We start from the raw sequence: 14,506 nt of genomic DNA, 5'->3' as shown, positions 1-14,506 counted from the left end.
GAGTTCTGCCGGTTTTGACACCAAAATTGGTGATTTCATTGAGATTTCCGCTGTGTGATCGGCAAAAAGGGTCAATGGCTCGACTGCAGATCAACTGCGACATCGGCTTCTTCATCACCAGCTCGACTGGACACCTTGGCTTGACCGAGGACTGCGCCTACCTCCGATCGTCATGTTCGGATGAGGGCCTTCATCAACAACAAGTCCGATCTCCATCAAGATCATGGAGGAATCATCCATGGAGCTCGGGGGCTCAACGTTAACATTGCCCTCGAACGACCGTGCTGTTTTTCTGGACAGCGAACTTGTATCTGCCGCCACCGCCTCCTCAAGTGTCATTTTAATGATTTCTTTGGTGGGATCGTGCAAAATTGAGTCTACAACAACACTGCAAAATTTCGTCGAGTTCCAATAGAGGAATCTCCGGCAATCTCCGATATACCGGAGCCGTGTTGAATCTGGACAAGAATCCGGACGAGTTTGGAGCGTGGTGTCCAGCATCTAGCTCGGACGTCCTTTGGAAGATCCAACCGTTGATCGGCTGCGGAATTCCTATATCTACCACCTGTAAAAAATTCAGCTCGATCCGACCGTCCAAACTCCAGGAACCTTCCGATTAGTGCATCACTTTTCAAATCCGTTTTCTGCGCGAGAACGAATCCGACCCGAGTTCATCTTCTTTATGAATGGGATTTCAGACATCCTTTTTGAAGGAAGTTTTTGTATGGGGTGTTGTGTTATTCTCAAATACATCCCACTAATATTATAAGTATTTTTCCAATATAATCTTCACCATCACGCCGGTGTCAAACCAGCGCGACAACATCACTCCATGACGGCCGACCTGCGCTAGACACGTCGTCACTTTGTTGAGTCGAGCTCAACTTCTTCGGATCATCATCTCGGCCAGCCGAACAATAGTTCGGCATCACGAAGGATAAATCATCACCAACATTGTCGCCCCACGGATTACACGGAGCGGGCACACCGGCATCGCCGCATGGTCACTTCATCAAGCCAGCATAGACCACGTCACAAGTTACGACCTGCATCGGCATGGCCGAACCGTTGCTTCATCGAGCCGATGTCCATCACGCCGAACTACTTCAACACCACGGCTGACATGGCAGCTGCAACATCTCCTCACCGACCTGCTCCGTCTCCTCGCCTAGACTGGGGGCTTCGTCATCCCTTCATGAACTTACCTCAGAGACTTCGGCGTCACCGGCCGACCAGCTTCATCACATTAGCTAGACCACGGGCTTTGCCTCGGCGAGCCAACCTTTGCCAGCATCGTCATGCCTTCGCTTCATCACCCATCAGGCAATGGGTGTGCGGATCGACTCCCAATTTTGGAGTAACCTTTCTTCAGACCGCTACAACAAATAAACCAGGTGCTATTAATCCTAGCAATTTTTGCTTGTTTGGGTTTATTTTTCCCAAGGAATTATTACTCTGCTTTGTTCCATCATCTATACACAGGTCTATCAAATGGTGGTTGCATTAACGACGGTTGCGTGGTGGTTTGGTCAGTTTCCGTGCATAGTTCGGCGAACGCCATATCTGGAACTTGGACCGACCTGTGAATTCAGGCTTTGTCACGCCTTCACTGTGTCAGGACCGACGCCCTGCATCGACATTGACCTCGGCGCTCAGGCCATATCTCTTTCATTATTTACTTCACTTGTATTAAATAAGTAGAATAATTTTTTTTAATATACATTATTATCTTTATTTGTCATTACTTTTGGTTTGCGCTATTTTATCTGTGCAGCCAATCGACTCAGACTGAGCCGTGTTGTCGCCTCCGTCGACCGAATTGTGTTGTCGCCTTGGCACGCCGACCTGCTCCATTACCGCGGCTGGACTGGGGGCTTCATCTTCTCGGATTGCCGAACTCTCTGCTCGGCCACCTTGGGACCAGCCTGGGGGCTGGAACCTTGTCCCGCATCAAGCTCGGACCACGTCATCAATGCCAAACACATTAACTAGCTAAGTCGCTTTCATGCTCAGAAACTTTCAGTTTTAAATTTTGTTCGGTCCGACCAAGCATTATACTTTTTTGGCAAAAAGTTGTTTGTGAAAAAATTCCTTGTCATAACTTTGTTTGACACACAAATTCAAATACCCCGTTTACTTGGGGGCTTCCTTTATGAAGCATTTCCTCTTGCATATGATTATACGTGTACGGCTTCGTTCCTTGTTTGTGTATTACGCCACAATATGCACCATATTGACCTAAGCGATTTGCAAGCTGGGGTTGCCTTGCTCCTGTGTTTACCCCTACGTTCCCGATTGTTCGGCTAGGGAGTAAAGGGAGCACCTCTGCGATTGTCACGATCGGGTCATCCGAGCCAGACCTCAGACTGGGTGAAGTCGAAAGCTGGCGCTCTTACTGTTTTCAATAATGGTTGGCACACAACGGAACTCATGAGTACAAAAAATCTGTTGCACAAGTCTCATAGTAATAATGAGCAACCGAAGAAAGGTATCGGTGGGGGTACTATTTTCTTCAAAGATGCTTCTTACACTTCGTCGGTAATATAGCATAAGTTCCCTGAGCGCGCTTTGTCTGTTACAGCCTTATGGCCTGATTGCCTGGTTATCGGAAACACCATCGATATTCTCGATAGGGGGAGTACATAACACTTTTTGGTCCTTGACCGAAGAGGGAGAAGCCGACGGTCGGTTAAGACGCGTATAAAGTTCGGGTGAACACATATATTGTTGGGGAACATAGCAGAAATTCAAAATTTTCCTACGTGTCACCAAGATCTATCTATGGAGAAACCAGCAACGAGGGGCAGGAGAGTGCATCTACATACCCTTGTAGATCGCTAAGCGGAAGCGTTCAAGAGAACGGGGTTGAAGGAGTCGTACTCGTCGTGATCCAAATCACCGGAGATCCTAGTGCCGAATGGACGACACCTCCGCGTTCAACACACGTACAGCCCGGTGAAGTCTCCCATGCCTTGATCCAGCAAGGAGAGAGGGAGAGGTTGAGGAAGACTCCATCCAGCAGCAGCACAACGGCATGGTGGTGATGGAGGAGTGTGGCAATCCTGCAGGGCTTCGCCAAGCACCGCGGGAGAGGAGAAGGGAGAGAGGTAGGGCTGCGCCAAGAGGGAGAGAAACTCATGTGTTGGCAGCCCTCAAGACCTCAACTATATATAGGGGAGAGGGAGGGGGTGCGCCCCCTCTAGGGTTTCCACCCCAAGGGGTGCGGCTGCCCCCAATCCCATCTAGGGTGGTGGCCAAGGGGTGGAAGAGGGGAAACTTGCCCCCAAGTTAGGTGGGTGCGCCCCCTCCCCCCAACCCTAGGCGCCTTGGGCCCTTGTGGGGGGGCGCACCAGCCCACCTGGGGCTGGTCCCCTCCCACACTTGGCCCATGCAGCCCTCCGGGGCCGGTGGCCCCACTTGGTGGACCCCCGGGACCCTCCCGGTTGTCCCGGTACGTTACCGATAAAACCCGAAACTTTTCCGGTGACCAAAACAGGACTTCCCATAGATAAATCTTTACCTCCGGACCATTCCGGAACTCCTCGTGACATCCGGGATCTCATCCGGGACTCCGAACAACATTCGTAACCACATACAAACTTCCTTTATAACCCTAGCGTCATCGAACCTTAAGTGTGTAGACCCTACGGGTTCAGGAATCATGCAGACATGACCGAGACGTTCTCCGGTCAATAACCAACAGCGGGATCTGGATACCCATGTTGGCTCCCACATGTTCCATGATGATCTCATTGAATGAACCACGATGTCAAGGACTCAATCGACCCCGTATACAATTCCCTTTGTCTAGCGGTATTATACTTGCCCGAGATTCGATCGTCGGTATCCCGATACCTTGTTCAATCTTGTTACCGACAAGTCTCTTTACTCGTTCCGTAACACATCATCCTGTGATCAACCCCTTGGTCACATTGTGCACATTATGATGATGTCCTACCGAGTGGGCCCAGAGATACCTCTCCGTTTACACGGAGTGACAAATCCCAGTCTTGATTCGTGCCAACCCAACAGACACTTTCGGAGATACCTATAGTGCACCTTTATAGCCACCCAGTTACGTTGTGAAGTTTGGTACACCCAAAGCATTCCTATGGTATCCGGGAGTTGCACAATCTCATGGTCTAAGGAAATGATACTTGACATTAGAAAAGCTTTAGCATACGAACTACACGATATTTGTGCTAGGCTTAGGATTGGGTCTTGTCCATCACATCATTCTGCTAATGATGTGATCCCGTTATCAATGACATCCAATGTCCATGGTCAGGAAACCGTAACCATCTATTGATCAACGAGCTAGTCAACTAGAGGCTTACTAGGGACATGGTGTTGTCTATGTATCCACACATGTATCTAAGTTTCCTTTCAATACAATTATAGCATGGATAATAAACGATTATCATGAAAAGGAAATATAATAATAATAACTAATTTATTATTGCCTCTAGGGCATATTTCCAACAGTCTCCCACTTGCACTAGAGTCAATAATCTAGTCCACATCGCTATGTGATTAACACTGATAGGTCACATCGCCATGTGACCAACATCCAAAGAGTTTACTAGTGTCACTAAACTAGTTCACATCACCATGTGATTAAGACTCAATGAGTTCTGGGGTTTGATCATGTTTTCCTTGTGAGAGAAGTTTTAGTCAACGGGTCTGCAGTATTCAGATCCGTATGTACTTCACAATTTTCTATGTCATATTGTAAACGCTGCTTCCACGTTCCACTTGAAGCTATTCCTCATGGTTGCTCCACTATACGTATCCGGTTTGCTACTCAGAGTCATTCGGATAGGTGTTAAAGCTTGCATCGACGTAACCCTTTACGCCGAACTCTTTATCACCTCCATAATCGAGAAACATTTCCTTATTCCTCTAAGGATAATTTTGACCGCTGTCCAATGATCCGTTCCAAGATCATTCTTGTACCCCTTGACTGACTCATGGCAAGGCACACTTTTGGTGTGGTACACAACATAGCATACTATAGAGCCTACGTCTGAAGCATAGGGGACGACCTTCGTCCTTTCTCTCTCTTCTGCCGTGGTCGAGCTTTAACTCTTAACTTCATACCTTACAACTCAGGCAAGAACTCTTTCTTTGACTGATCCATCTTGAACACCTTCAAGATCATGTCAAGGTATGTGCTCATTTGAAAGTATTATTAAACATTTTTGATCTATCTTATAGATCTTGATGCTTATTGTTCAAGTAGCCTAATCCAGGTTTTCCATTGAAAAACACTTTTCAAACAACCCTATATGCTTTCTAGAAAATCATTTCTCATCAACAATATGTCAACAACATATACTCATCAGAAATTCTATAGTGCTCCCACTCACTTCTTTGGAAATACAAGTTTCTCATAAACTTTTGTATAAACCCAAAATCTTTGATCATCTCATCAAAGCGTACATTCCAACTCCGAGTTGCTTACTCCAGTCCTTAGAAGGATTGCTGGAGTTTTGCATATTTGTTAGCGTTCTTCAGGATTGTCAAAACCTTCTGGTTGTATCACATACAACCTTTCCTCAAGAAAACTGTCGAGGAAACAATGTTTTGACATTCTATCTGCAAGATTTCATAAATAATGCAGTAACTGCTAATCCATTTCCAACAAACTCTTAGCATCGCTACGAGTGATAAAGCCTCACCGTAGTCAACTCCTTGAACTTGTCGGAAAACATCTTAATGACAAGTCGAGCTTTCTTAATGGTGATTCTTACCATCATTGTCTGTCTTCCCTTTAAAATCCATCTGTACCCAATGGCCTTATGACCATCAAGTATTTCTTCCAAAGTCATGGATCCTTTCTCGGATTTTATGGCCTCGAGCCATTCGTCGGAATCCGGGCCCACCATCACTTCTCCATAGCTCGTAGGTTCATTGTTGTCTAGCAACATGACCTCTAAGACAGGATTGCGTACCACTCTGAAGTAGTACGCATCCTTGTCACCCTACGAGGTACGGTAGTGACTTGATCCAAAACTTCATGATCACTATCATAAGCTTCTACTTCAATTGGTGTAGGCACCACAGGAACAACTTCCTGTGCCATGCTACACACTAGTTGAAGTGACGGTTCAATAACCTTATCAAGTCTCCACCATCCTCCCACTCAATTCTTTCGAGAGAAACTTTTCCTCGAGAAAGGACCCGTTTCTAGAAATAATTACGTTTGCTTCCGGATCTGAGATAGGAGGTATACCCAACCATTTTGGGTATCCTATGAAGATGTATTTATCCGTTTTGGGTTCAAGCTTATCACGATGAAACTTTTTCACATAAGCGTCGCAGCCCCAAACTTTTAAGAAACGACAACTTAGGTTTCTCCAAACCATAGTTCAAACGGTGTCGTCTCAACGGAATTACGTGGTGCCCTATTAAAGTGAGTGTGGTTGTCTCTAATGCCTAACCTATGAACGATAGTGGTAATTCGATAAGAGACATCATGGTACGCACCATATCCAATAGGGTGCAACTATGATGTTCGGACACACCATCACACTATGGTGTTCCAGGCGGTATTAATTGTGAAACAATTTCCACAATGTCTTAATTGTGTGCCAAAGCTCGTAACTCAGATACTCATCTCTATGACCATATCATAGACATTTTATCCTCTTGTCACAATGACCTTCAACTTCACTCTGAAATTACTTGAACCATTCAATAATTCAGACTTGTGTTTCATCAAGTAAATATACAGTATCTACTTAAATCGTCTGTGAAGTAAAACATAACGATATTCACTGCATGCCTCAGCACTCATTGGACTGCACACATCAAAGTGTGTTACTTACAACAAGTTGCTATCTTGTTCCATCTTACTGAAAACGAGGCTTTTCAGTCATCTTGCCTATGTGGTATGATTTGCATATCTCAAGTGATTCAAAATCAAGTGAGTCCAAACCATCCATCTGCATGGAGTTTCTTCATGCGTATACACCAATAGACATGGTTTGCATGTCTCAAACTTTTCAAAAATGAGTGAGTCCAAAGATCCATCAACATGGAGCTTCATCATGCGTTTTACACCAATATGACTTACATGGCAGTGCCACAAGTAAGTGGTACTATCATTACTATCTTATATCCGTTTTGGCATGAAAATGTGTATCACTACGATCGAGATTCAATAAACCATTTCTTTTAGGTGCTAGACCATTGAAGGTATTATTCAAATAAACAGAGTAACCATTATTCTCCTTAAATGAATAATCGTATTGCGACAGACATAATCCAATCATGTCTATGCTCAACGCAAACACCAAATAACAATTATTTAGGTTTAACACCAATCTCGATGGTAGAGGGAGCGTGCGATGCTTGATCACATCGGAATAATTGATGATAACCCCCCAGTTCGTGTGCCTTTGATCATAAGCCCCACTTTGTGTCACTGACATGTGGGGTCTGGTCCCACATGTCAGTGACACAAAGGGGGGCTTATGATCAAAGGCACACGAACTGGGGGGGTTATCATCAAATGCCCCGATCACATCAACCTTGGAAACACTTCCAACACGTATTGTCAGCTCACCTTTAGCTAGTCTCCGTTTATTCCGTAGCTTTTATTTCGAGTTACTAACACTTAGCAACCGAACCGGTATCTAATACCCTGGTGCTACTAGGAGTACTAGTAAAGTACACATTAACATAATGTATATCCAATATACTTCTATCGACCTTGCCAGCCTTCTTATCTACCAAGTATCTAGGGTAATTCTGCTCCAGTGGCTGTTCCCCTTATTACAGAAGCACTTAGTCTCAGGTTTGGGTTCAACCTTGGGTTTCTTCACTGGAGCAGCAACTGATTTGCTGTTTCATGAAGTGTCCCTTCTTGCCCTTGCCCTTCTTGAAACTAGTGGTTTCACCAACCATCAACAATTGATGCTCCTTCTTGATTTCTACTTTCGCGGTGTCAAAACATCGTGAATACCTCAAGGATCATCATATCTATCCCTGATATGTTATAGTTCATCACGAAGCTCTAGCAGCTTGGTGGCAATGACTTTGGAGAAACATCACTATCACATCTGGAAGATCAACTCCCACTCGATTCAAGTGATTGTTGCACCCAGACAATCTAAGCACAAGCTCAACGATTAAGCTTTTCTCCCTTTAGTTTGCAGGCTAAGAAAATCGTCGGAGGTCTTATACCTCTTGACGTGGGCACGAGCCTGAAATCCCAATTTCAGCCCTCGAAAACATCTCATATGTTCCGCGACGTTTCGAAAAACGTCTTTGGTGCCTCAACTCTAAACCGTTTAACTGAACTATCACGTAGTTATCAAAACGTGTATGTCCGATGTTCGCAACATCCACAGACGACGATTGGGGTTCAACACACTAAGCGGTGCATTAAGGACATAGGCTTTCTACTGTCTGCATAATCGCTACTGTCAACTTTCAACTATATTTTCTCTAGGAACATATCTAAACAGTGGAACTAGAGCGCGAGCTTACGACATAATTTGCAAAGATCTTTTGACTATGTTCAGGATAATTAAGTTCATCTCATGAACTCCCACTCAGATAGACATCCCTCTAGTGCATGATCCGAGTCAACTAGGCCGTGTCCGATCATCACGTGAGACGGACTAGTCATCATCGGTGAACATCTTCATGTTGATCGTATCTACTATACGACTCATGCTCGACCTTTCGGTCTCTTGTGTTCCGAGGCCATGTCTGTACATGCTAGGCTCGTCAAGTTAACCTAAGTGTTTCGCGTGTGTAAATCTGGCTTACACCCGTTGTATGTGAACGTAAGAATCTATCACACCCGATCATCACGTGGTGCTTCGAAACGACGAACTTTCGCAACGGTGCATAGTTAGGGGGAACACTTTCTTGAAATTTTAATGAGGGATCATCTTATTTACTACCGTCGTTCTAAGCAAATAAGATGTATAAACATGATAAACATCACATGCAATCAAATAGTGACATGATATGGCCAATATCATTTTGCTCCTTCTTGATCTCCATCTTTGGGGCTCCATGATCATCATCGTCACCGACATGACACCATGATTTCCATCATCATGATCTCCATCATCGTGTCTTCATGAAGTTGTCTCACCAACTATTACTTCTACTACTATGGCTACCGGTTAGCAATAAAGTAAAGTAATTACATGGCGTTGTTTGTTGACACGCAGGTCATACAATAAATTAAGACAACTCCTATGGCTCCTGCCGGTTGTCATACTCATCGACATGAAAGTCGTGATTCCTATTACAAGAACATGATCAATCTCATACATCACATATCATTCATCACATTCTTCTTGGCCATATCACATCACATAGCATACCCTGGAAAAATAAGTTAGACGTCCTTTAATTGTTGTTTGCATGTTTTACGTGGCTGCTATGGGTTTCTAGCAAGAACGTTTCTTACCTACGCAAAACCACAACGTGATATGCCAATTGCTATTTACCTTTCATAAGGACCATTTTCATCGAATCCGTTTCGACTAAAGTGGGGCCAAAACACGGCGGGCCGACATCATCTTCTTCTTCCAGGGCCAGGGATCGCGCTAGGCGGCCGATCCGATGGCGGGCATCATTCTCGCCGACTCCTTCACGGCGACCAAGTCGGCCGCTGAGAGTCAGATGCTCGACGGGCGGCGGGGTAGGGTATCTTTCCCCGCGAGGTGGAGGAGGCGGCGGGTCGCCTCGTCGCTCCACTCCTTAGGGGCGGCCTTCTGCGTCGCGCTCGATGGTAATACGAGTCCGGCTGCGGCTAGCAGCCGGCTCCTTCTCTTGTCTCGCACGGGCGCCACCCGCAGTCGGCGTACACGACGTCGCGCCGTGCTCTCAGTGAGGGGGGCTTCCATCTTGGACGTTGGCTTCATGCCGGGTTGTGGCCGCATCGATCAGCTGCTGGATGCGTCTGGTCATGTAGGGCAGCTCGTCGGCCCCCAGTCCGTTTAGCTCATCAACGATCGACTGAGCATGCTGGCGATGGCCGCGCCGCGTTTCTTGACGATGCCGACTCGGCTTGGCCCTTCTGGAGGTGGCGTGCCGAAGGCGGCGCGGTTGACTTCGTGCTGGTGGGCCTCCGTGAGGCGTCTCATGGTGGCGATCTTCTGGCCCTCCGCAAGGAGGGCAAGGCGGCGTGCCTCCAGCGCTTCGGCGTCAGCGTCTGCCGGGAGGGGGGCGGACAGGTCGTGCAAAGTGGCCTGCAGGGCGTCGCGGGCGTTCTCGTCGGAGGCGGCGCCGTGGCTGATGATGAGCACTTCGGTGACGGTGCTGCCGCCACTGTCGGCTCGTCGGAGAGGATCATCGAAGACGATCACGTCGGAGGGGAAGGCGTCGAGCGACGCGGTGTCGGAATCGACAAGCATCGGTTCGGTGGAGTCGACCGACTCCAAGTCCGCGGTAGGCTCGCCGGAGACGTGGAGTTGGTCGAGGAGGCTGATGAGGCGGCACTCGGGGCAGCCTGTGCCCGCATCGTATGCGGGCTCGTCGGAGATGTGAGCCTCGCCGAGAAGATCGGTGAGGCCGCTCGCTGCGCAGGCGTCGTCAATGCTTTGCAGCGCGTCGGGGCAAGCGCCATCGGGCGTGCCGGGCTGGCTACGCTCGCTGGGGAGGAAGAGGGTTCCCGTCCAGAGCAGGTCTCCGGACGACGGTGCACCACGCCCCACGGTGGGCGCCAAATGTCGGGGGTTGGATACGACATATGCCAAAGGATGGCTTATCATGGTGGGGGCGAGTAGAACGTCGCCGGTGCCTGGAAACGGGATGAGGCGAAGGCATGCACGCCGGTGAATCTTACCCAGCTTCAGGGCTCTCTGTGGAGATAACACCCCTACTGCTGCTCTGCGGGGTCTCCGCGTGATCACTATGGCAAAGTGAGTACAAGGTTGCTCCTTGAGCTGTTTTCTGGAGGTAGGAGAAGGTGAGGCTAGCTCCCTCCTTCCTATATGATGTGGTCTAGTCTAATAGGAGCGATCCCCCTTGCATGGGTGTCCCAGGGGGCTTATATAGGCCTGCCCCCCAGGGATACAATGGTAATCCGGCTGGGCGCGGGTCCCAGCCGTCTGCCTCTCTAGTCGTCGTCTTCTCTGCCGACTGCTGGGGCCCGCCAACTGGTGGGCCCCGCCGACAGGCCTGGTACTGTAGTCGTGCTTCCAATGATGCGGGCTTGGTTATGGGGTCATGGCAACAGTGCTGCCGCCTGGCGGACGATCACTGTAGCCATTCCCCGTCTTGTCTGGTTAATGGCGTGCGGGGCCCGTGGGAGGGGCCGGCCGATTCCAGGGGGCCGACTCCCACGGGTCCGTCTTTGTGGCGCTCTCGCCGTCTTCTGTACCCCCGCCGACGAGCGGGTCCCGCCATCTCTGGGCCATATAGGTAAGCCATCGTGGGCACAGTGCGCCGCCCACGGGGGCTGAGGTCAGGGCGGGCATGGCAACAGTGTCGCGCCACGATGGAGATCTCCAGCGATACGGCGCACTGTAGCCATGCCAGCCCTTCGTAAGCGGGGCAGGGATGGCCACGCAGTGACCGTACCCCGCCCCATCCATCATGGCGAAGGCGGGGGGTGGTCGGAGTCGCGGGCCGACTCCCGTAGTCGGCTTATCTCGAAGTTGTCCCTGGGACTCGGCCGCCAGGGACAGTCGGAGTCGCGGGCCGACCCCCCATAGCCGGCTTCTCTGGAAGCCGCCAATAGGAGTCAGCCTATCTTGAAGCCGTCCTTGGGACTTGGCAGTGAGGGACAGTCGGCGGCCTTGCCGCCGACTCCCAGGAGACGGCTCCTTATCGCGGAGTCTTGAGGGGCGCAGTCTGCCCCGATGTTTTGAAAGGTTCTGGGGCTCGGGTTAGCCTACCCGTGGCCCATTACTCCGACAGCCCCAGCCTGTGTCGTCGATGTAGAGCTTGCCGCGACGACTCTTGGTCATCCGGCCGACAACGTATCCCTTGAGCCCTTCAAAGTTGCCCTTCAAGAACTCAAATCCACCGTGCGCTGGCCCCATGGTGGGTGCCAACTGTCGTGGAAAGGTCACGGCAGATGTCCTAGCAAAATGACTTAGTCGTGGAGCCATCGCAACTAGGAAGCTTAAAGGGGTTAAAACGGGACAAAGGACACGGGAGTTTTTTATACTGGTTCGGCCCCTTGCGGTGAAGGTAAAGGCCTAATCCAGTTTGAGATGGGATTGCTTATGTCTCGATTACCAGGGAGCGAATCCGCTTGACCTAGTTCTCGATCTGTTGTTACTTGTCTTGAACTGTTGCCGGGTCGTCCCTTTATATATAGAGGTCGACGCCCAGTGGCTCTCAGAGTCCCGGTCAGTTCATAAACAATGTCCGGCTCGGTGACTATCTATTCCTGCCTTATAATACAAGTCATATACATACGACGGCTTATCTCTACGGGCCTTAAGCCGCCTTTGGGCCTTGGGCCCTTAACTGAACCGCCATCTTCGAGCGTCATCTTGGGCTTCATCTTATGAATCACCTAAGGTATAACCCGACCCCTCCTGGGCGGGTCATACCTAATAGTTATACCCCCAACAACCGTCTTTGCTTTATTCCTTTTAGAGGGGCACCTAACCGTCTTGTGCCACTTTTAAACATACCTCTATTGCTCAAGCACACGGTTAGACCGCAAATTATGTTTTCATGTACACCAAAATGACTTAGGGAGGAAAGGCCCTTTCACTTTTGATCAACCGGTGCATCATCTTCATTTAGACCGAGATGTCCATTTGTAGCCATTGGAGTCCCAATACCTTAAGAACTTTCTACATCAAACTTGTTGATCATTTCGTTGATGTACTTAGTTTGCAAAACACATGTACCTTAACTTGTTTGCTTTTTTGCAAGCCAATGAAAAACTCGATTTCACCCATCTTATACGTTTGTGCCATTCCTTTATTGAACTCTTCACTAAAGTGAGTGTTAGTTGAAGCAAAGATAATACCATCAAACTAAATTTTACACACAAAGAGTTCACCATGGAACCATGGACCTTCTTAGTAAATAAAGTTGAGTCAATTTCAGTTGCCAGTGTCAAAACCCTTCTTTATAAGAATTTCTTTAAGAATTCATATTAAGCTCTAGGAGCTTGCTTGAGTCCATAAAAGCATCTTCAATAGGTGTCCCAAAATAATGTAGGGCCACTTTTTACATCACGAGAAAGCAAAGAAGCTGCTTCAATAGATGCCTTATATGCAAAAAAATTACTCCAAATATACAACATCTATACCAAGTGTTGTAAATTTGAAACACTTGGGCTTGGTGTTGCAACTCGGGGACCACGCGGGGACCAAGCAAATTTGCAACACCTAGTATTGTTTTACATCACTCTCTTGCTTCAACATGTGCCGTAAAATAGAGCACCACTAGAAGATAATCGTTATGTATTTTGCCACAAACATCGCAGATGCTCGCATACACGCATTCCTATAAATGCACGCCGACACAAGCATCTTGAGATTGAGAATGTCTTCTCCCATGAAACGAACATTATCGAAAAACAAGAAACAAATCTAAAAAAATGAAAGCACGAGTGTCAAGTTTAGGATTTGAAACTGACGAACTGGTTCTGCCATAAAGAATCTAGGCATAGCGCTCAGATCTCACCTCTGTCACTTGTCGGTGTCCATATTAATCATGAGGTCTATTAGGTTCTAGGGCCACGAAAGCAGCCGTCCTGGCTAAACTAACACGTCTCCACGGCATCGAATCATCAACCAATAAACAAGCAAAGCAAGGAAGCTCCCAAGGCGACTAGTCCAGCGACGACCTGCTGCAGTCGACGGATTCCTTCCCTCCCCGTCCACGTCGCGCCCGCCCATGTCGACTCGACGACGAGGACGCACGCAGACGCCACCCCGTCCTTCCTTCCTGTGACGCAACGCGGCCGCAACGAGTCGCGGCACCGACAGGCAGCGTCGTCCCATCACGGGGCGGGCGGGCCCCGCGCTGCGCGGTCGCAGGAGCGTAGCAGCCGAGCCAAAGCAAGCCGCCCGTCTGTCACTGGGGCGCGGGCCCCGCCGACACGCCCTCCTGTCCACTGGCGTGCGGCAACCCCGGACGAACTCGGACCGAGACCATTCAAATTTTCTTCCACTGCCCCTAGCCCCAGCCCCAGCCCATCTCTTCTCATCCCCCTGCCTGTCTCCTCCGCTCCGCTCGCTCCTTCCGCAGATCCGCGCCAGCGAGGACCCGGGGAGAGGAATTCCCCTGCCGATGGCGGTGAATGGGTCGGCCAACGGGTCGTCGGGGGCCAACGGGTCCTCGGGGCCGACCAGGACCGTGCTGGTGACCGGAGGCGCGGGCTACATCGGCAGCCACGCCGTGCTGCAGCTGCTCGCCGCGGGCTTCCGCGCCGTCGTCGTCGACAGCCTCGAGAACTCCTCCGAGCTCGCCGTCCGCCGCGTCGCCGCGCTCGCCGGGGACCACGCGCGGAACCTCTCCTTCCACAAGGTAACGCCGTTGCCTCCGCTGCTACCGGGGCCAC

General features: G+C 49.2%; 1 protein-coding gene across 1 annotated transcript in view; it reads left to right on the top strand.

Annotated features, from left to right (window-relative positions):
* Window positions 1-13,891: 13,891 nt before the first annotated feature.
* The window catches only part of LOC119308838 (UDP-glucose 4-epimerase 4-like), a 6,990-nt gene continuing 6,375 nt past the window's right edge, over window positions 13,892-14,506 (top strand). The window contains exon 1 of the mRNA XM_037585000.1: window positions 13,892-14,472. Within this exon, the coding sequence (XP_037440897.1) occupies window positions 14,236-14,472 (237 nt within the window). The 5' untranslated portion in view covers window positions 13,892-14,235. The remainder of the gene's footprint in view (window positions 14,473-14,506) is intronic.

The sequence above is a fragment of the Triticum dicoccoides genome, chromosome 5B (assembly GCF_002162155.2).
Source record: "Triticum dicoccoides isolate Atlit2015 ecotype Zavitan chromosome 5B, WEW_v2.0, whole genome shotgun sequence".
Taxonomy (NCBI): Eukaryota; Viridiplantae; Streptophyta; class Magnoliopsida; order Poales; family Poaceae; genus Triticum; species Triticum dicoccoides.
The sequence above is the reverse complement of the archived record's forward strand: the minus strand, read 5'-3'. Positions and strand labels throughout refer to the sequence as shown.